The 23,538-nt window shown below is 41.0% G+C and overlaps 1 protein-coding gene across 1 annotated transcript; it reads right to left on the bottom strand.

Moving 5' to 3' along the window:
* Positions 1-777: 777 nt before the first annotated feature.
* Positions 778-22,233, bottom strand: LOC148904139 (inactive dipeptidyl peptidase 10). The gene is given in 26 exon segments (XM_089014648.1): positions 778-2,208; positions 2,299-2,371; positions 3,503-3,561; positions 3,756-3,855; positions 3,933-3,987; positions 4,066-4,260; positions 4,370-4,436; positions 5,224-5,322; positions 6,044-6,091; positions 6,690-6,808; positions 7,905-7,952; positions 8,347-8,438; positions 8,739-8,843; positions 9,135-9,176; positions 9,967-10,090; positions 11,112-11,209; positions 12,016-12,170; positions 12,279-12,399; positions 13,540-13,559; positions 13,562-13,620; positions 14,106-14,158; positions 16,603-16,674; positions 17,480-17,583; positions 18,213-18,308; positions 19,668-19,782; positions 21,978-22,233. Coding segments are annotated over 26 exon segments (2,382 nt in total). The 5' UTR covers positions 22,017-22,233; the 3' UTR covers positions 778-1,984.
* Between the last annotated feature and the right edge of the window lie 1,305 nt (positions 22,234-23,538).

Genomic DNA, 23,538 nt, shown 5'->3' with positions numbered 1-23,538 from the left:
GGCTTTGTGTAAGCGGGTTCGGTAAATGATACAACTTCTGGATAGAGTTGAGGTTCTTTTTTAGGACGGCTGTGTTGGTTGGAGGGAGAAGGCAATTGACATGTGTGGCTCTCATCAGACTGACTTGCAGCCGCGCACGCTCATTTGGTCTGTAGCCAGGCATCACTAGTCGAACATGCAAATACGATTTGCTCATATCATGACATCTCCCTTTAATTGAATTCTTTACTTTTAACAAATGCGATGCATTTAATTATGTCAGTAATTAGCAAATTTAAACTTGAATAAATTATTTTCAAATTTTGCAACAATAACTGAAACATGCACATGACACGTTCACGTCATCTTTTCACCACATGATCACAGAAAAAAACATGTTAAATGGTTTCAATCAGTCGCTCAGGTGGTTTCACTTTCTTGCTCATGTCATTACACATTCAAGATCTGAATGTCAAAAGTTGTTGAACTTTACCTTCATTTCTTAATTCCCCAGAAGGCTGATAAACAGATTGATTCAAGCATGTGTTAAGGTCACATCGAGAAAAACAAATCCGCGCTCACACTCACACCGAATGACAATTCAGTGTTCAATCAGCCTGTCAACCATGTTTTTGGAATGTGTTCGAGCACGCCTCGCCACGATGGTGAGGATAAAGCGGTTCAGAGAATGCATGGATTCATCGAGAGATATTTACTTATTCTGTCTTTTTTGGAAATACGTACATTGGTTTTTATCCAAATTATTTCAAACCGATAAACACTTTAAGGCAAAAATTAGTGCATCCAAAAGATAGGCTGCCAAGTAATGTAGTTTATTCAATACACTGTAAGAAAGAGAATTGTAAAGAGCAATACATTGGGGAGACTAAACCAATTCTCAAAAAAAGACTTTATCAACAGACTAAACCAATTCTCAAAAAAAGACTTTATCAACATGTCAGGGATAATACTAGTGGGCCTCAATCGGCACTAACGATGCACCTAAAAGCTAGCAACCACTCATTTGACGACAATGAGGTTAAAATCTTAGCGAAAGATTGGACATATTTTAGAACATATGTTCTTCACTATATAAGTGGTGTAAAAAAAATAGTTTTCGCAATAAATCTAACCTTAAAAGGAATGCGGATTCTTTCCAAAGAGCCTGGAAGCAAAATGACTCAAGAATGTGAGCTTTATTTTGAAATTTACTCCTGCTTCACTCTGAATATGAAACCCGTAAAGTCTTTGTCTCAGAATTGAATTTTACGCTTCAAACAATGAAGACAAAACACAGAAAATGCAATCTACTTGTCTTGACATCATGCAGTCTTTAGGTACAATTTAAAACCTGTAAACATTTGGCACAATCATCAGCATACATCATCACACATATATAGTGGATAAACAAAGTCAGTAAGAGCAGTCGTCTCCAACCATCAGGCCACACAGAAAAAAACATTAACATAAATATATATTTACAGGTAACAACCGATTTACAACCTGCTTGACTTACGACCACCCATACTTACGACCACGATCTCCAGACCCTATTTTTAAAATTTTAATTACTTGGTCGTAAATCGGATGTTATCTGTGTGCGTGTGTACAAAATTGTTACCTTGGAAAAGGTGTTCATCCAAAGATGCAATGTTGTTTTTATGCCAAATATATGCGTCAAATAGCTCCAACCGCAACTCATTATTATCTCGTCAAGACCTGAAGATGTGTGTGTGTGGGGGATAAAATTTTGTGAAAAGGTGCAAAAACAACACAAGAGTGTGTTCACGTTCAATACCCACTATATTTTGTAAACAAACGAGGTCTCGAGCAGACAGTAAACATCAGAAACAACATGGCGCAATAGGTGTTTAGTCGCCTCGTTTTCCAGAAGTTGTAGGAGCTTATTTATTTGCCTGATTGTGTTTGGTCCACACTCCAAACCTTAACTTCACACTCACCACCAAGGCGTTTCAACCTATAACCCTTTCAGAGGTGAGGCCAGTCATTCATCCTCATCCTCGTCCTCGTCATCCTCAACTGTATCCACGAGTATGCTGCGCTTGAAGCAGTTGTGAAGGTAGTTGATCACCGTGCGCTGGAAATGCTGGATGCTGCGCGGTTCCCGCAATGTGTGGCCTTCGTCTGGATACAGCTGCAGAGAATAGTTGGCCTCCACCTTCACCAACCGGCTCAGAAGCTCTGCGCTGTGCTGGAAGTGCACCTTTGCTGTGGCCAAACGCACATCGCACTTTGCCTGTTAGGGTGAGGCTAGGATAACAAGCTACTTATGATTTCAATGAGGATAGGAATCAGTACCATCTGCAGTTGCGTGTAGAAGAAGAAAGTTGTCATCTTTCAGTTTGCTGACCTCGTCCAGCAGTGATGCAGTCTGTAAAAATACATTGGAATTAACTTGACAAAAACATAACCTACTGCTTGGAGGCAAACTAATAATACAGTGCGTCATTTCAAACAAAAACTTGACTCTTGGGTGTAAATAACGAATCCACTCAAAAGTTGTTTTAATAGTACAGTGATACCCCAGTTTACAAACTTAATTGGTTCCCAGAAAGTGTAAGGTGAAAAGTTCGTCTGCCAAACATTTATTTCCCATAAGAAACAATTAAAAATGAGAATAATCCATTCCCAGGTCTCCGTAAAACATAATTCTCTACTAAATAAGCCTTAAAACTACACAAAATATACCTATTTTATGTATAATAAATGTGCTATTCTATTGTAATTAAAGAAACAAACTACTTTATGATAAAGTCGTTTTATTTACCTTTGTTGATGTAGTTGCCTCTTGATGATATCGGAGTGAAGTTCACACGGCCCCTTGCGAACTGGTTTTCGTTAATCCAAATCAAGAGAAGTTTTTCAAACTCTTCTATTGCCTCAGACCGTTGCTTGGACAATATAGAAACACACTTCGCCACACGTAGCAATGGTCGACTTGGCGTACTGGTACTGGGACGCTAAGTCACACAAACGCACACCTCGTTCATGTTTTTCCATGATCTTCTGCTCGACCGTAATTTTCTTTCGTGTCCCCTTACGCTCAACACTCGCCTGTGGTGGGGGCTTCTTTTGGTCCCTTAATTGCAAAAGTATCCCACTCAATAGCAAACCACATCTGCACTCAAAGAGGGTGTGGAAAACTAGTCCACCAGTCACCGTGGCGCTGTGTGGTTTGGTTCGTCCGCCGCAAACTACTTCTCGCGAATTTAATGTTCGTAAGGCGAAAGGTTCGTGAGTTAAAGCGTTCGTAAGCCGAGGTATCACTGTACAAGAATACTGTAGCTTCACCGACAACAAAATCTCACAGGAAATCCCACAACAAATACAACAGGTAGCTTCCAATAAAATGGCAAAAATTGTTTGTGCACTGGTGTGTGCTGGCATCATTGCAGTACGCCAACGCTGAAATAGAACCCAGGAATACAATACAATACAATACATATTGATTTATATAAACCCGAACAGCCCAGTTCAAAATAATATGACGTCTCAATCTTACCGAGTAAACATGCTCCTCTTTTGTTGGAAAGCCAAGATACCGTTCAGAGAATGCAGCGCCTGAAATGGTTCAGTGTACATTATTATCTGGCTAATGATGCTAAAGGCAGTCTGTAGGTAATTGTCTGATCAGTTTCTGGATAATCCAACTAAATGTTAGGGAGGTGTATGGATTGTTAGAAACGAAGGACAGATACATACATTCAGTCTTGATTATAATAATATTAGGGAGAGTAATAATGACAAAAACCTACTGTAAAGCCTGAAATCTGTGATTGGAGCCAAAGCAGCTGAGCATTGAAAAAGCTTCTGTGTTGCAGTTAACATTTTCAGGGTTAAGTGTCCACCAAATGCCTGTTCAGAAAACAAATACATTTGAGTCCAAACAGAACATTTTGGAGTGCTATTGTAACTCGTAAAAAAACAGTTACCTTTCCATAGAGAGCCACGCGGCGATCGTCAATATATGGCAACTTCATCAACAACCTGTAAAGTAGTCATTGATTCAGTCAGTTTCACCTGGACCATTGTGATTTTCGGCGTTTGCTACTGCGTGGCGCCTACTCTACGACTTCCAAATGATCTTTGACGTGAAGTGAACCAAGCTTGCGCGAGTCTGCGGCAGCGGCCTTCTGTTCGCGTCCCACCCTGCGCTGGCCATCTATCCAGACCAATGCCACATTGTGTGAGCTACAGAGAACCTGAGGCCAGCCAAGGGTAAACTCCTCCGTCACTGACTGTCTGCCGGGAAAGCTGTCTCTGAATGATGAGATCAGCGAGAAGACGTTTGAAAGCTGAAAACCTTAAAGGGCGTGGGGTGGGGTGGGTGCAAAATAAGCTAAGAAGGCCAGCAGATGTGTTTACTTACATAATGATGAGCAGAGGATGGATGTTAACCCCGTAACCTTGAGGCAAAGATAATTTCAGGTGCACGTCTGAGGGAAGACAAGAGGTAATTTATTTCTAACTACCTCATAAATCACAGGTGTCAAAGTCAAGGCCCGCGGGCCAAATCCGGCCCGCCACATCATTTTTTTCGGCCCGCGAAAGCAAATCAAACTTGTTAAATTCCACGATGATTGTTAAAATCTGAGCCAAAATTTCATATTTTTGGATGTCAACCACAATAAAAGTCATTATTCTTGACTTCAGATTTGAAAACGAGTTATTCATTAATTTGCTGTGTGCTCTATATGTAATATTTGAAGGGATTTAAACATTCTAATGGCTTCCCCAAATTCATAACGGCCCTCGAGAGGAAACCATAACTACAATGTGGCCCGCGGCAAAAAATGACTTTGACACCCCTGTCATAAATGATCTCAACAGAGTGAATGAAACATCTCATACTACACAGGCGTAACGTGGTTCTGTACTTGACTGACATCTAAGGCCAGTGATGGTTTTTTTTTTTTTTACATTCCCGACTGAGCTCTTATTAGGTTCTCAGATTTTTTTTCTCCATACGTTTTAAAAAACATGTTTTGGTACACCGAAACCTCTAAAATGATTCATTGACTGCTTTTGACTCATTGCATTGACAGCCCGTATGATAAGACCAATGGGAAATGGATGAATAATTCCAAACTCAAGGTTTTAACTTTGTATTAAACAAAATTCTCATTCTCAAAGTGAATTTCCTCATCAAGAGCAAATGCGGTCAGAAATTGGCCTCGACACCCATAACCGGTCATCAAACAATTGTTAAGAATGCCGTCTTACCAAAGTTGTCAGTTGAAAGTGTCCTGAACAGAGTCTCAGGAAGGCGCTTGTCTTCCAAGGCTTTGGACAGGGGACTGTTGTCCTCCAAGACAATGTATCCTCCAAAATATAATCAAACATTTGAATCGTAACATGGAAACCAATCCTGAAGAATCAGAACTACATAGCTTCACAGTATGGAAATTCAGATGTAGGTAGATGGGAATTTTTCATGACGTGCTTTTAAATCACATGTTTCATCGAAACTTTATTATTATAGCATCAGTTAAATTATCAACTGCTACCTTTCAGCCCTAAGACAACCAAAAGGGGCTCGAATTACGACTCCACGCTAATAATTAAAATCATTTTAGCCAGATAACAGTAATAGCAACAGCCTTATTTTGTATTTTGCAATCACAGAGGCAGAACAAAATCAAATTTCAGATTTTTTGGGGACGCAGTGGAGCAGCAGTTTGGTGATGTGTCCAACGTAGCCCATGAATAATAATCTGCCCCTCATCATCATTTTAATTGATCAAAGCTGGACTTGCCATTGGCTCAGCCGCGTCAGGGTTTGGTATATTGTCGCTAGCTTGCGCGAGGTCGAGTGAATCCCTTAAAATGGGCTAATTTTAGCAAAACAAAGACAAGGCTGTTTGTTTTTGGATTTTGACAAATGACATGTTTTTAAAACACACAAAAGTACTTCAAATTCCAGTAAAATGAACAAAAGCTCTCATAGGCTTGTTCAAATCAAGTGCATCACTGCTCAAATGGCTCTCATACAAAATGGCCATTTGTGTGTTTTTGTGTTCATGTCAGTCAAAGAGAAACTCACTGGAAGGATCCTCGAAGTTATGGACTGTCACTTTTGGAATTCCTGGACCTGGAGAATGTTTCAGAGGACAAACATTTTGAAACCATGATGAAATGTGGTTAAAAAAAAAACAACATGAAATCTCTGAAGTTAAATGGCTATTAGAATATGGCCGAAATGATCAGGATACTGTACATATTTATCAAAAGAAATTGGAGATTAGCAGCAGTATATAGTGTAACTAAAAATGAGCAACAACTGAGCATGGACCTCATTTTATTCAGTTTGGCTTGCTTTTCCTCTACAATTTAAGATTCGGAAAGGAATTGCTCAATTTGGGGCCATTAAAGAAGAATAGAAACAGGAATTGATGGATTTATTGTGTGTTCAGCCTCACTATTTGTCATTTGTTATCAAAGTTCAGATTGCGTTTTATTGAGTCACCCGCATGAACAAAGCGTGATTTATCCACATAGGACAATTGAAATGTTATGTACACGAGGTTCTTAGCTTGACCCTGGAATGGATTATTTCCATTCTGATTTCCCGCAGAGATAAAAAAAAAAAAATCCATGACGCATGACATTGAAATCTGACCAGAGGACAAACAACTTTTAATTGTGTTTGATTTTGCCGGTTCCACGACGAATACGCGTCTGACACTCACCCATGCAGTGGAGAATGAAGTGTGTGAAGTTGGGACTGAAATCGGCTTGAAAAAAGTGGCAACCCTCGAGGAGGTCACATGTGACGCACCGCCGTTGAAATGCTCCTTCTACGTGCACACTTTTCAACAACAAGAAAAGTATTCAGACTCAAACTATACAAATATAATATATAGATTGCTGTAGTATGCTACGTAGCCCTGCTTTGACGTTGGAACGTGCTTTTGTTTACCCCAAAAACACTGTGCTGCGGCGGTAAATACATCTAAAAGTAAATTGGGACACAACATGAGTTCAGGCAACACTTTATAGCAGTGGTCCCCAACCTTTTTTGTGCCACAGACCGGTTTAATGTCAGACAATATCCGGCGGATATATACAACAAAATAAAATGATACGACAGGCTAGCTTACAGCGGCTAATTTTAGCGGTATGTATCATGCGTCAAGAGTAAGTCATAGACGGATGTAATCTGGTCATTTTTCTTTTTTCAAAATAAAACATAGTTCGGACTCAGATAATAAATAAAACGGAAATTATGGAAATTATTTATTCTTTCTGCGCGGCCCGGTACCAAATGACCCACGGACCGCTACCGGTCCGCGGCCCGTGGGTTGGGGACCTCTGCTTTATAGTGTATGCGACACATTTTGCTTGGCGGTGTGCTGTGATACTTCGCTTATGTATGATGTGTGCCTTGGAAGGTAAAACACTGCGAAGGGGTCTCCTGAAGGTAAAAGCCAAGTGAAATTTATCTAGCAGCGCAAGGAATTCTTGTCATGATGACCACGTGTCAGTAAGCCTCTGGCTACAGCACGCCGCGTGAACTTGAAATGATGATAGGAATTTGAAAATGAGCAACATTCCATCAGACAGAGCTGGCGAGATGTTTACTGTCCTTTTGGAATATCAAATCCTCCCCAAATTTTACATGCCTGGCGTTTAAAGTATATGCCGCTTGACCAGTGACAAATAATGATTCGAATCACTGGTTAAAAAGTCCAGTTTAACACAAGGTTCATGGCCATGATGACTGTGAGCTTTTCACAGATTTCACTATGCAACTTCACATTGCTGCGTCATGGTAGTTTGCCTGGAGTTTGATTATTGGACTTTGCATCCCCCCATATTTTTCTTTGTGACAAGTTAGGAATGTTGACTTGCCAGTTTTCTGGAATGCAGCATCATTTGAAGAACATGGCGTTTGTGCAATTTACCTGTAGAGGTGTCTGCCTTGTCTGGATTCTTCTGTGCTCAGGAAATATCTGGAAATCCCCCAAAAAAGAATATAATACACAACAATAGAAGTAATTTTCATCTTTCCATAAAGGGCTACATAAAACAATGTGACAGGGTTTTGCGAGTGCCATTTGTTCATGCCTTGTTTTTATTGGCTCCTTGTGACCAGCCATTTCCCTTTGTACTACTACTACTACTACTACTACTACTACTACTGTAGTAGTGTACACCTACTCTGTTGGTGTGTTTTTCTGTCAACAAATATTTTGTTTGTCTGGGACTGGATTTCTCAGATCTTGAAATATTATTCAGTTTGGTTTTGAAGCAAACAACAACAACATTCCTTCCATCCATCTTTCTTCGTCTTGGTTGGTGTTGTACACTCGTGATTCTTTCAAGAAAACGAGCCATGTCACTTACATCTTTCCAGCCTTCTCATCCAGGGCACAGAGCGAGGTGACATCCCAGCTCCCCGATGTCAAAAACCGAGGAGGGCTGGACACGCCAGTGGGCTGGGTGGAAATAATAGATTGCTAATGATTACAGGTGCAGGAACATATTCACACAAGTTTATATGAGAATTGACAAGCAGGAAATAAGGTCAGTCTGTATCATTCCCAAAAGCACCGTTGCTCTTTTCTTGATTTGTCATGCCTGGGTGATGATGAAATGAAAGCGACCCAGCGAGCATTATATGCTGACTCGATCATGATTTATCTGAATTGCCTAAGAGAGTACAGTAAATACACTTGCTGGTGTGTTGATGGCCAATTTGAAAGAAATACATGTGAGTGAGCCTCAGATGAACAGACCTGAGCTGACAGAGCGGCGATGTGGCGAAACTCTCCACGGGCGCCCTGTTTGGCGGGCAGGATGGCGTAGAACACGGAGCCATCATCTGAGAAGAGTGGCACGTCCTGATGACATAAAAATAATAATAATACTGCATTAAGATGAGGGTAACGCCATTTTTGTTTAGACGTGATTCTGGTTTGTGTTTTTGAAGTAATATTGGTCGGCCATAAAAAAAAAACATAAAAAAATCCCCAATTAGTTTTACTTAATTTATGGTGCATTTTTATTTCTTATTACTCGGTCGGTTTCAAGGTAGTGCAGTGACAATGGTGGTCTTTCAGTCTTCAATGGAAGGATATCATCATTTGTGGCCACGTATGGAAGCGAAGAGGATTCATTGCAGTGCTTCATACCTGCCATTGGCTGTGCATTACATCCATGGTCATCTTGAGTTTCTTGGGTGGGGAATAAATCAGAAATATTAGTGCATTGAAAAATACTATGCATTTGTTTGGATGATTTTAAATTAGGTGGTCAGAGTTCTATACACAGTTTTGCTTTTGAAAATAGACAAGAGAGACACGCACAACAGGTCAAAGGTGTAACGGATGTGGAAAACTGCTGACCAAATGTTTTGTTTTGAGTCAAATTTAACACCGAAGAATATCTGTATATGATAGCTGTCCATGTTAAGTGCTTTGTTACAGCTTCAGCTGTTGTTAAAGTGCTCTATACTGTATGATTTGATCTGAAATAGCCTTGCACCAATGGGGGAAGTTCACTCTGATGAACAGGGAACTCGGTCGAACACCAAAACGATCTATTAGCTGTCTGTCCCTCTAGCTGGCTATCTATTAGCTATCTAATAGCCATCTATTAGATAGCTAGCTAGCTTTCTATCTATTTTAGTTACTTCTGGGTTGAGTGAAGGCTGGCGCGTGTGGCTGCCGCTGCTCACCCACAGAAAAACTTATCCTATGTCTGTAAAGTGACCTTGAGAGTTTTGAAAGGCGCTTAGAAAAGAAATGTATTATTATTATTATTATGAATCATGATGGATGTATGTATCTGTCCGCATTGCACTGTGATGAAATCAATTGTCGCTACAATACTGACATCACCACTCGCAAAACCGCTTCAATTAGGCAGTCTGCTAGCGCACAAAGCAAGCAGAGTTAGCCGTTGCTGCACAGAACCAAATCAGAACTTTTTCCAAGTCATCGTTTATCATAGCATTGACCTCACCTCTGAGCACGCCCCCGTGGTGGCCTCGCACACACAAAGTACCGATTCATTCTGAGCTCGGTTGAGCCAACGAACCGCCAGCCGGGTGCTGCCGGTCCAGGTTACCATCGAGATGTAGCCTTCTCTAGAAGGAAACGTGCAGGTGGATTTTAAGCAAAGAGACATTGAGACAATTACGCTACAAAGTGCACACTTAGTTAGATGAACACGGAGGATTTTAAAATGGATTTACAAGACAGTTGTGAGTGCCCAGTTGCCTGCAATATAATCATGTATTTGCAGAAACATGAAAATAAAAAGTACCAGGAATGTTATTGTGATTTGATTCATGATCAATAATGTAGGGGGGGAAACTTAAAATAGACCTTACTTCAATTGCCCATCCCTAATGTAGAGTAGTTCAATGATGTCAACCTCAAAATGATGACGGAGACCAAAAATCTCTGCTTTTTTCCATTGCCTTGACCCAGTTCCATGTTGGCGTTACGTATCAGAATTGTATTATCAGTGGAAACCCAGCATCATGTTCACTTTATGGTAGTGTTGCGTCATGGGTACAACAGTCCCCCACATAAAATAGACCCATTGTAGAGTTTTATTAAGTCGTCCGTGAACAAGGGAGGTGCCTACAAATACACCAGCACGTACTATTAACTGTTTTTTTACGGAGCCCCTAAAGGGACATCGAAGAAAAAAAAATACACAACTTTTCGAGATGTTTATTTTTTTCTTCGATGTCCCCTGAAGGGCTTCCTTTCCTTCTTCCTTTCAGAATAAAGTTTTTTTCAATTCGTTTTTTTTTTACTGTTTGTGACCGCCTGCACAAGAGAGATTATTTACAAATATTTATATTTTCAATTGAAAAGCTTTTATATTCCTATTTTCCCCCATTTATTATCCCTATTTTTATATTATTTGGTGAGAATTTGAATAAATAAAATGTATTGTTAGCGTTCCAATCCACTCTCATTGGATCCAAGCGTCACAATGACCAACTAAATCCAGCAGACGGCGCTACTCCCACAGGAATTGAGTCTAACGTTGCCACCTTACATAATATGATTCTGTGACAAGATACTATGTTGAAGCCTCAGAGTAGCTACATAACGTATTTCCTTCATTTTCATTTCAAAGTGCTGGCCTACCTGGCACTGAGTGTGTCGGGTGGCATCACCTGCACCGTGTGAACCGGGCCATAGAGATTCACAACAAACAGCTTGACTGACGGGATATTGGAGCCCGCCTATGAGCACAATCCGTGAAACAAACATCCATTTACAGCACATATATATTACAGTATTTCATGTTATACAGTATTACAAAGTCACTTTTATACATTGTGTGTGAAGTTTGAGTGATTTTTCTTTCACCAAAAAGGGAGTCACTATTATCTAATTTTACTGAATTGGCCATAAATCACATTTTTTATTTAGGACACATAATCGATTTTGTTGCATCTATACCAGTAGTGTACAAGGAAAAGTACATGTGCTCTACCATGACATGGAAGAAGCTAAAATTAAACTGTAAACATATGTTTCTGTTAGTTTTCAACTGAATCGGAAATAACCTTTATTTGTCCCACAATGGGGAAATTTGCAGTCCACAGCAGCAATTTGAAAGGGGATGGGGTGTGGGTGAAAGGATAGAAAAAAAGATATTCTAAGCATAGTAAAAAAATGAATGCAAAAAAAAGAGCCAATAGTATATACAAAGTAAGCAGATTTGCGAGTAAACAAAAAAAAAAGATCATTTCAGAATACTGTACATACTTTTGTTGTAATTTTTCTAAGATGTGCTGCCGAATGAGGGTACGAATGTCACTTATGAGATTTACATTTTTTTTTGATTGTAGACACAAACTTGGTACTGTTTTGTGGCCCATTGTATCTTCACTATGTAACCACAATCAAGGTTTTATGGTATTATATTGTATGTTCCTTGGCTCAGTGAGTGCGAGAATACGCTGATCTGGGGAAAGCTGCTTGTGTGTCTGTTTCTTTTGCAATGAGCAACACAGTTCAATACTGTACTTTATATAGAACCCACCTTGGGGTAGGGGAAGATCAAATTAGAAGGGTACATGCCACCCAAAAACTGAGGTAGTTCCACAAGGGGTGTTGCAGAGTTGTTGATGCTCAGGTATGCAAGACGGGCGCCATCCAAGGACCACCAGTGGGCAGCGTAAGACAGTAGCACCGCTTCTGTCCACCCCCCCCCCCCCCCAAAAAAAAAAAAAACATGGAAATACATATCGAAGGCTTTACTTTTAAAGATCGATATCTTGCTAGACAAAATGTGTAAAATCCCACCCTCGTAGGTCCAGTCCGAGAGCCCGTTCACCACACTGTGCCGGTTGCCGGTGGATGTGAGACGCACGGCTTGGCTGCTCACGCTGGCTTTGTAGTAGATGTCTCCATCAAACACAAACATCTGCCAATGATACACATTAATAAAAGCATTTCTCTAAGACAGTTACATCCAACTCGCACTACTCCATTATAGCCAATTAGGTACTTTAAAGGACAGCCGACATCACTTTTTTGTTTCCTAACTGACATCAGAAAAACGTTTTATAGCATCTAAAATACCCAAAACACAGAGTATGATATTTTTAGTCAAATGCTAAACGCCAATAAAAATGAATTAAAGTGTCTAAAAACTACTTGAAATTGAACCCGGAAGTGGCCAGTTTCAAAAAGAATTTAAAAGAATCCTTTAATGGATTCCAAACATGTATGCTTTCCTCTTCAGAACTATTTGAATCATATTCATAACTGGATGAGTAACAAGAACGCATCTTCTCCCAATCTGAAGCCATTATTTTGATTCTCCAGCAAGGCAAGACGTCTTGGCGTGACGTCACCAACAAGGGGGCGGGACCTTCTGAAACTGGCCAATTCCGGTTTCATTTTTATGTCGTTTTTGGACACTTTAAGTTACTTTTATTGGTGTTTTGCATTTGACTAAAAATATCAGCCTGCGTGTTTTTGGGTATTTTCGATGCTCTAGAACAGGGGTGTCAAAGTCATTTTTTTCCTCTCGAGGGCCGTTATGAATTTGGGGAACCCATTAGAATGTTTAAATCCCTTCAAATATTACATATAGAGCACACAGCAAATTAATGAATAACTCGTTTTCAAATCTGAAGTCAAGAATAATGACTTTTATTGTGGTTGACATCCAAAAATATGAAATTTTTGCTCAGATTTTAGCAATCATCATGGAATTTAACAAGTTTGATTTGCTTTCGCGGGCCGAAAAAAATGATGTGGCGGGCCGGATTTGGCCCGCGGGCCTTGACTTTGACACATGTGCTCTAGAACGTTTTTCTGATGTCAGTTAGGAAACAAAAAAGTGGTGTCGGTTGTCCTTTAAGAATTGATCGACACTGTGATTACATTGCCAGAAATTCCATTGATAGACAACTGAGGCCTGTTTGGGGTTTTGTCTTTTGTACTGCTCACACAGCAATGAGACATCGGCGAATTACAAGCGACACGGAAGGACAACGAATCATCAGGTTTGTCGTGAAAAGTCAGCCTGAAGTGATGCAAATGACAGAATCATTACCAGTTGGTTCCCCTGAGGCCCCAGGAGGCATACTGCAACTCATCCTTCTCCTTCACCGGCGGCCTAAGTTCCAGCAGATCCCTGTAACACACATGAAACGCAGCATATGATGCACTCGCGAGGCATCGGTATCCTTTAGAAAAGATCGCCGCGATTCGTCTGCACCCTGGATTGGAAGATGCTGTTAATGCCGAAGCAAGATGCACAGAAGGGGGGGGGGGGCAAAAAGAGAGCTAGAGAGAATGGTGTTGGTTCATGCAGGGTTGCAACATCTCGAATCCTTTTTTTGGCTTCACTGCCTTCAGGAGAAGCCTCCTGTGGATGTTCTGCTTCACAGCTCCTCCTTGAGTCCTTTCTAGAACAGTTCCCCCGCGGGACCGCCTGCCCCCTTTTTACTCCCATGATGGTGAAAATGGTTCTCAGGCAGTGGAATCTGAGGAGAGAACACTGATGAATGAATGAATGGATGTAAGTCTGACGCAAGCTTTGATCGGATGAGAGGAGTTGCTCGGTCTGCACGTCCGCCGGCATGCAGCCCATGCATCGGCATTCAGGATTCCACCTACCCACTGGGCACACTGTAGATAGCATAGGTGGCTGTGAAGGACTGAGAGAACACCTGAAAGAGGTAGAGCATATCATGCATGTGGACTGGATGTGGGGTGGCTGCACATACCCCCCCAGCCCCACCCCCAAAAAAAGGCTTTCACTTGTTAAATTCATAATTTTCCCAAACCCACGAATGGAAGATATTGCTAGTCAGCAGATAAATGTGATTTTCTTCCGATAAAAGAAATACAGCACCGCAGTATCCCGTGTATTTTCTGATGTATATGGCACACCAAAGTACATATACGGACATATTTATCAAGCCAAGGCACATTTCTTACACTTAATATAAAATATATATAGATATATATATAAAAATCCTGTGGCATACAACTAGCTGAAAATGTAAAAAAGAAAAACTCATTTTAACAATTGTTATTATAAGCGCTTATAATATATATAAGTGGTGGTTGGCAATGCCGTATTTGTGTGTGTTGGCTGCAATTGATCACAGCATCACTTGATAAATTTGAGGTGACACATCGATTCCTCCAATCTTTTTTTTCCACAAGGCTGAAAGGAGACAAATTGCCCGGTGGCATTTGAAAGCTTTCTGGAAAACAAAGAAATTAAACGTCAAATCCTTTAGAAAACGCTCTTGAAGGAAAGGATATTAGTCTTGTAGCTTTGTCGACAGGCATGGAACGACGCAGAGTGAAGGCTGCGGGGATAAAAGGGAGGTCAATTTTGAAGCTCGTGACGGGAACTTGAGAGAAAAAAAAATTGAGCCAACATGAACAAGCAGGTTTTGGTACGGCTGTACTTCAAAATCAAACTAACCAAAAATGGCAATAGAAAGTGCCCTGAGAAACGTGTACTGCAACATCACACCCAAATATTACAAGAGTCAAATTTTGCGAATGTGGTCTTGAATTGGGTGAGGACTTATCCTGCATTTCATGAATAATTCTAGTCATTGCATTATTCATTTTAATATCAAAATACATTGAACTTGAGGATCACAAGGCTCCTGTGCATCGGCACAAAATTGTACCTTATACATGTCATGATCTGGTCGGCGACCAACAGGTGGCGCTGTCGGCCCCGCCTGCACCTGCACGGGTGCCGGTCGTCCCGATCTGTGGCAGACTGCCACGTTCGGATTGGCGACCGACGGGTTGCGCTGTCAGCCCCGGCCGAAGCCTCGCACGTGCTGGTCGTTCCAATCAGTGGCAGTCAAAAGGACTCCCGGCACGACCATTCGGCGTCGGGTCATTGTATGCACTGTTGTATGCATTGTATGCTGTGCATGTGTTTGTTTCATCTTGGCAGACTTTTCCTCTTGGTCTTTATTTGATACTTTGTATTTTTCTGTTTGAAAATTGCACCAGTCAGCATAAATTGCCCCAAGATAGAAAGAAAAAAAGTGAGTGAGGGAGACCAACCAGCGTGGGAGTTGCGGTTCATGACAAGACAAGAGAATCGGCTCACGCTCTAAGTTATGAATGCACGATTGCTGTTTGGCAGGTCAGCCTCCGCCCCTCATCCCGTCTTTGATCATTTTACAATCTAGCCAATCCTCAAATGAGTTTGACCTGAGCCGCCGATTGATAATCAAAGGAGGTCGGCATCCAAAATGATTTTCAACCGCGTTTGTCCTCATTAGTCGCAGGTGAGCATTTTGGGCAAGAGACGGCAGAGGAAGGTTAGACAAAGCAAAGGTGAGAAAGCACCCACGTCCATTTTGAATCAAAAGTATGGACATTTTAGTCTTTAACTCATTCACTCCCAGACGATGTGCAAAAATGTGTCCACTTCCGTGCCAGCGTTTTTGTCATTGTCACTCAAATTCCAGGAACCACACAATATTGAGTTTTAGGACTATATAAACATTCAATGTAGCGCAAGAAAACTTAGAGTCTCTTCTTTCATCAGAAAAAAAAAAAGAGTTAATTCCTAAATGATATGGGTCTGGACTTATATGAGCTTGAAATGAGGGTCGCTGTCCAAAATACAATGCAATACATACATATTGGTTTATATAGTGCTTTATCAACAGCTCAAGCCCTAACATGGAAACAAGGGAACTGCTGCCCCCTTGTGGTAAGGAAAAACATAGCCAGAGGCCATTGCCAGCGCTTTATCCGCACCCAAACAAGACAAAAACAAAACCCAAACAAATTTGGGAATGGCACTCTACGAGGACCTTCTGGATTGGGCTTTTCTCCATTCGGGTGGATGGAATCTCACTGTTTCAGACTTGGCTTGTGTCTCTCAACATTAAATTCTCCGAACTTTCCAAGTCAGATTGCCATCAAATATGATGTGGTGGGATCACGTCAACGTTCTCAACCGCTTGCATGTTGACAATTATTCACTGGTGTCCACAGAAATAGAATTTTTACAAGCTCCAGAGGAAGCAATTTCCTTTGATTTTACATTTAAATGCGTCCCTCTCGCTTCGACAGACGTGGGGATGAAAAGGCTCATTTGCTCCTTGTTGCTTCAACTCACCGGCTTAATGTTGTAAGACAGGAGCACAAAGCTCCTGTCTGCAGAAACTTGGAATTTGGTGGTGGTCAGCTCCTAAAAACACACACACACACACAAATAATTGATGAGAAAAGTAGGATTCTAACGTTGAGATGAATGATTGGCTCCAATTTATTGCAGCAGTGGAGCTCCAGTCGGCTGAGTTCTTTTCTCTTCTTTTTCTTTTTAAGTGTTTACTGTTTCTTTTTCTTCATGCAGTGCTCATATACATTTGGAGGGATGCGCGCTTCAGTGGATTGTAGACATTTTATATTGCCAATATTTGTTTTTAGGCACCCAGAATACTGTGCTCTGTACAGCAGACATTTTGATTAATAATCTATGAGGGAAGAAATTTGCACTTTAATTTGCATATACTCTCAATAAATAGCTTGGCAGAGGGGCGCAGAATTCGGACGTATGTCACGGGTGACTTTGTTTCCTGCCGGCAGTAGGGACAATCTTTCTGGTTCCGAGTCTCTGTCCACAGTGTCTGATTGTCATATCTCTGACAATGACATTGATCCAAAATTCAGTCCCTCAGCGCTTGTCAAATCACAGTTAGCCAGATAACTTCATTGTGTGCGATAGATCAACCATAATAATTCCATAAACAGGATACTGATGGTCGCGGAGGACATACAATATGATTCTCTTTGCATACACATGGTGTCATTTCTCCGAGTACAATATTAATAGCAGTTAAAAATGAAAAAAGTGACTTCCAGTACATTATTTCCCCTATATTTTAATAATGTTTTATATTTCCCTCACTTTGAGTCTGTGATTGAATTGATTTTATAAGCCGACAGCCAGTTTGACTTTTTTTCTGGCAGTGGAGGCAAATGTGCGCACTCACCAGTGAAGTGTTGTCCAACAGGGTTGTCATCAGGTTGTTGTTGTTGTTGTTGACGCTGAATGACAAGATGTGACCTTCTCTCGTGCGCAGAACAACTTCGTTTTCTGCCAATAGTCGAAGGGTCAGATTAGGGAAATTTGACTTTTTACTTACTTGTGGCTTGTTTACAAAGAGTTGAGTTACCGGAGTACAGTGAACCCTCCTTTATCACCGGAGATACGTTCCAAAAATATCAATAGGTGAAATCCGCAAAGTACAGTGTCGTCAGCTTTTTTAAAAAAATGTATTTATTTATTTATTTACTTTTGTATTTATTTACTTTTGTATTATTTATTACTTATTATTTTTTTTATTTTACAATGCAAAACTGTACATATTGCAGAATGAAACAAAAAATAAATGTTTAAAGAACGGTGTTGTAAAACAATATTTTGCTGCTGTGCCTATTCGTCTTGACTCCGCTGCGCTGTCGCATCTTTTTCTATTACTGAAGTAGTCTTTCTCTGAAAGAAGAACATTGTCCCCAAATAACTAATCAATATAGTGCTTTAGTGAACCCTGAACTATTACAGCTACCGAAGAACCGAAGAGTGGACCTGGATCCCATTCAAAAATGGTTCTTTCTTGCCTGTGTGCCCTCCTTTTCTTGCTCTTGATATGGTTATTCCAACAATGCACGTGGTGTGGCATATTGAAAAGAAATACACTGTCTAATATGATGACAGATCCTTACCCGTTAACCAGGACACGCAGGGGTCGTGACCTTTGAACTCCTCTCTCTCCAAGTCTTCCAGGGTTAAAAGGGAGCGCCGTAACAAGTACGATTCATCTGAAGACCGGAAAGAATCACAATCAGAAAGCCTTTAATAGTCCCACAATGGGGAAATTTGAAAGAAGAATTAGCGCAAGTGAATTGTTTATTTGGGTAATACAATACAATACGATACATATTGATTTATATATGGTTAAGCTTTTTTTTTTTACTTGTGTGCTGATGAAGACTGTCAACAAACTAGATAAGTGAGGTGAATCACTAAGAATTATGGAGCATGTATGTTTAAAAAGACACATTTTTAAACCACTGTTGTCCAAGTGAAGGCCCGGGGGCCAGATCTGGCCCGCCACATCTTATTGGCCCACAAAAGCAATTGAAGCATATCAACTTTGACAATTAATGTGCAAACCTTTGCTGAAAATTAAAACTCTCATGTATAATATCATAATTACAATGTTTGAAGACTCCATTATTTTTTAACTCCGACGTCAAAACTAGTTATCCATCTATTTGTTGCTCGCCGAGTATGTAATACAGTATGTAGATGGGGTTCAACATTCATAAGGTTTCACAAAACTCCCTGTCGTAATGACCCTCCAAGGCAGGGGTGTCAAAGTCATTTTTCTTGCCGCGGGCCACATTGTAGTTACGGTTTCTTTTTAAGGGCCGTTATGAATTTGGGGAAGCCATTAGAATATTTCATCCCCTCAAATATTACATTGTGAACGAACAACAATTTGAAAAATAAGCAGTCTTCAAATCTGAAGTCAAAAATAATGACTGTCATTGTGGTTTACATGGTACAAATGGTAATTTTGCTTCAGACTTTAGCAAGCATCATGGAATGTCACACGTTTGATTTGCCTTCGCGGGCCGAATAAAATGTTTTGGCGGGCCAGATTTGGCCACCGGGCCTTGACTTTGACACCCGTGCTCCAAGGGAAACCAAAACTACAATGTGACCCGTCACAAAAATGAGTTTATCACCCCAGTTTTAAACATTCTGAAAAAAATAATTCAAACTGTCACTTTTAACTGGAGACAGTTTTGTCATGATCTGGTTGGCGACCAACGGGTGGCGCTGTCGGCCCTGCCTGCTGCCTCACAGGTGCTGGTCGTTCCCAATCAGTGACAGTCAAAAGGACTCCCGGCACGACCATTCGGCGTCGGGTCATTGTATGTATTGTGTATGCTTCATCTTGGCAGATTTTTACTCTTAGTTTTTCCTTTGATACTTTGTATTTTTCTGTTCGAATGATTTTAACGTTTTAGAGTTTGTTCCTGTTGACCTTATTTTAATCCAATTTCTCAAATTTCCGCCTGCTTTTTGGGATCCACAACTGCCATCACCGCCTTGCAAAGCGTGACAAGTTTGATGCTTGAACCTAAATTTCAGATTTTGATATTTCTTACCGGGGGTGAGCACGATGACAGAGAGAATGACTAATGACATGACACCCAGGATCACCATCATGGCGATTCCGATGCCTTTCCAATTCCGCGGCGGCCCATCTGAGCTCCCCAGCTCCTGTCCCGAAAAAAGGATGACAAACAATGAATGTCCCCACGCTTATGGCTTTCACAGAGGAGTAACAATGTCGTCTTTCAAATCAATTCCATGTCCATATCAAAGATGAAAGATGAATTCCCCAGTGATGAGATCAGACTTTAAAATGCTGCTGCTGCTGCTTTTTTTATCAGTGCCGTCGCTTTCAATCACCGCACTTCATTTAGCGTGTGGAGTTTCACTTAATTTGTATTCCACAAGCGCAACATTAATAAGAAAGCTGTGTTTAGACTTGTGGGGGTGCGCAAAACATGATTGTCATTTTCACTTGACTTCCCCTTAAAATGTCTCATTTCTCAGCAAAAGCCAACAAAGCTAAAAGAAGAGCGCATTTCACATCTGTGCAAGGTTGCAGTCATCGCATTTAAGCTGCTTGCTCGTTGTCATGAGTCACAATTAAAGACGATGGTGTGCTGGAGGCAGTCGCTGCTGCGTTTGATCACATTGAATGGCTGGAGTTCAATCATCCGGTGGCCGTTAAAGTCAACATTCATCACCAGCTCTATTTTTCAACCCCGGTTAATGAGCATATGAGCATAAATTAGTGCCGACGAATGTGCTTCCAGGAATATAACGCTTCATCAACACACAAATGGATCAAGAGGCACACTGTCCAGTCATCATATGATCATCATAATGCTTATTCAGTGCCGCGTGCATTACTGCCGCTAGAATTGAATCCATCTGCCAAAAACGCAGTTACTGAAAAGCACTGACCAATCACGTGCCACGGTCTTACATCTTAGATATTGATCCATATATATTCAATTTTTCTGTGCATGCAATCGTTTTTTCTTTTTGACCCCCCCCCCCCCCCCCACACACACAAGCCCTTTCCATTTTGCTGCTGTAGATTGCACATTTTATTATTGTGTGACTATTAAAGGACAACTGACAACATTTTTTTTGTTTCCTAACTGACATCAGAAAAACGTTTTATAGCATCTAAAACACCCAAAACACGCAGCTTGCTATTGACTGGCGACCAATCCAGGGTACACTCCTTCAAATTTGCAGGGATTGCTTCCAGTTTACCCGCGATTCAGAGAACAACAGCTGTAGTAAATGGAGGGATGGATCGATCAACTCCATCTTCTGTCTTTGAGGCATCGTGACTCTGCCGATAAATCACATGAAGAGGAGTCGTGCAGGCAGTTTGGGGGATACTGCTTGTGGATTTGCATATGTACACACATAATTAAAAAAAAAACCTTCACCACATCTGTTATAGATGTTAGATAAGGTTTTTTTTTAAGAAGCAAGCCTCCAAAAGGGCTTACGTGGCAGATATGCAACCTTCGGTACTTTAGAAACTTTAATGATGCACTGTAATTGCACACAAGGGAAAGCTGTAGATTAGCAAGTAGCCCACGTACTGTATGTATCACCTTGTCAATATCTTGCAGAGTTCGTCATTCGAACAGACGGTAACTTTGTATCAGTTGCATGTTCGGGCATACACAGGGCATACTATCCTTGTGACTGCTTTATTTCCTGTACAGTATATGATAGTTGACCATGTTAAGCGCTTTGGTTGTTAAAGCGCGATATAAATCAATATGTATTGTATTTAGTTTTTATTCCTAATGAATATCACTCTTCACCCTGTGAAATAAAAACTAAATATGTGAGTAAAACTTGAGTATAATATCAATTTTGAGTTCGATAAACGTCATTATTGACAACTGCGCAATGGTGTTTTTTGGAGCACCCTGTGTCGTCTTCACATTGTTATATCTGCTGTTTAAATACACGAGTGCCAAGATTCGTTGTTGTTCTACAGTAATGCTCTTATATTATATTATAAATATGCTGGCCCTAAATAAATGGCTACTTTCAGCAGCTTTTCAGTCGCAGAGGAGCGGAGACAAATTAATAATTAGGGCACAAAGACACCATCCACGGCACCAACGAGGGGGACACGTTGACTCCATATTGAGTTCTTGCGGCTAGAGGCAACCATGCAAAGCAAAAACGGCTGTTATTTATGCAAATAAAGACGACGCGTGGACATGGTCTGCAGTGAGTGGAAAACGATCACGTTGATAGCAACGAAGTCTGATTCGATCCTCTTGTGTGCGGGCCACTATCGAGCGCACAAGCTCTATTGGAAGATTTCACACGAGCGAGCACACAAATTGTGTAAATCCACGTACCAGCTCGGTCGTCATGTTTTGTTGAGTTGTGGCAATCATCACGTTGTCGAAATCCAACAAAGCTCCGCAGCCTCTTTGTGTTTGTGCGCTTGTTCGCAAAACCCGTCGAGCATCTGCCCTGTCTCGGCTTCTTGCAAGTTTGTCCACGTCGGGTTGCTGGTGCTAGACCCCTTTCGCCTCTCCTTCCCCTCCCCACCTCCCTCATGCGGTTAACTGTCGTGGTTTTGCTCAATCCGTGTTTTTCCCCCGTATCAACTCGGGTGGAGGGCGTGCCTCTTCAGCGGTGCACCTGTTTCTCGTTCCCAATCAAGCCCCGGATAGAAATTAACTCATTCACTGCCAGACAATGTGCAAAAACGTGTCCACTCCAGCGCCAGGGTTTTTGTCATTGTCACTCAAATTGCAGGACCCACAGATTATTGACTTTTTGGACTACATAAACATTCAATGCATCGTAATAAAGCTTCGACTCTCTTATTTCATCAGGAAAAAAATAATCATAATTCCTAAATGATATGTGTCTGGAATTATGTGAGCTTCAAATGAGGGTGGCTGTCCAAAATACAGTGCAATCCGTACATGTGTTTAGACAGCGCTTTAACAACAGCTGATGCTGCAACAAAGTGCTAATATGGAAAAAAGGGAAATGCTGCCACCTTGTGGAAAAGAAAAAAAAACATTGCCAGAGGCCATGGCCAGCACTTTAGCGGCATCCAAGCATGAAAAAATAAAACCCAAACAAATTCGTGAATGGCGCTCTACGTCATAGTTTCAATTCCCGAATAAATTCGTGAATGGCGGTGAATGAGTTAAAGGTCATGATGAAAAGAAAACAGATAAAAGGAGTAAGAGATGGTGCCTTCTTCTCCTACATGACAGCCACAGTTGATCCCGAATGTACGTTAATGCACTCGGAAAGTCAGAACTACACTAAATATTCATAACACTTTGAAGCCGCACATAAATGAGGCTGCCTTACGCTGCTGCTGTACAAATTAGCTCACTTCGGTCATCATGTAGAAGATAGTGGAGGACCAATAAACCAGAATGTACTAAACACAACACTGTGTATGAACAAAAACACTTACATGAACACAATGGACAAGATAAACCAATAACTCAGTCCTGAAAAACACAAAAGCTCATGACTGTCGTACAGTAATAGGACCAAGAGTGGTTGTGTGGCAGTCCTTTTAAGTTTAAAGAACTAATAACCAAACCAACGGTTGTGGGAGAAAGCCTTCAATGCCACCTAAACAGAATCATGACGGTACCCCACTGCCGATTCCAGACATACATACATACAAATACTGTATTCACATTCAGACCGTTATTGAGTGGGAACCGATCCATTGCTGCCCAGTTACAAGTAGTACTGCAGTATTACTACATCATCAGTGACTACAAAGCCAATTGTGAGTTTTATTTCATTATTAATGAAATATCAATTGGCTTTTGCCTTTAAATTTGAAGGTTTCAAATGGGACCGTTATGTCATTTACTTTCCGGATATGACGTAACCGACCTTGTGGCGCTCATTGGCTCGCGACAAATTTTTAAA

This window comes from Hippocampus bargibanti, linkage group LG01 (genome assembly GCF_051943395.1).
Source record: "Hippocampus bargibanti isolate YZ-2025 linkage group LG01, ASM5194339v1, whole genome shotgun sequence".
Classification (NCBI taxonomy): Eukaryota; Metazoa; Chordata; class Actinopteri; order Syngnathiformes; family Syngnathidae; genus Hippocampus; species Hippocampus bargibanti.
This window is presented reverse-complemented; position numbering and strand designations above follow the sequence as displayed.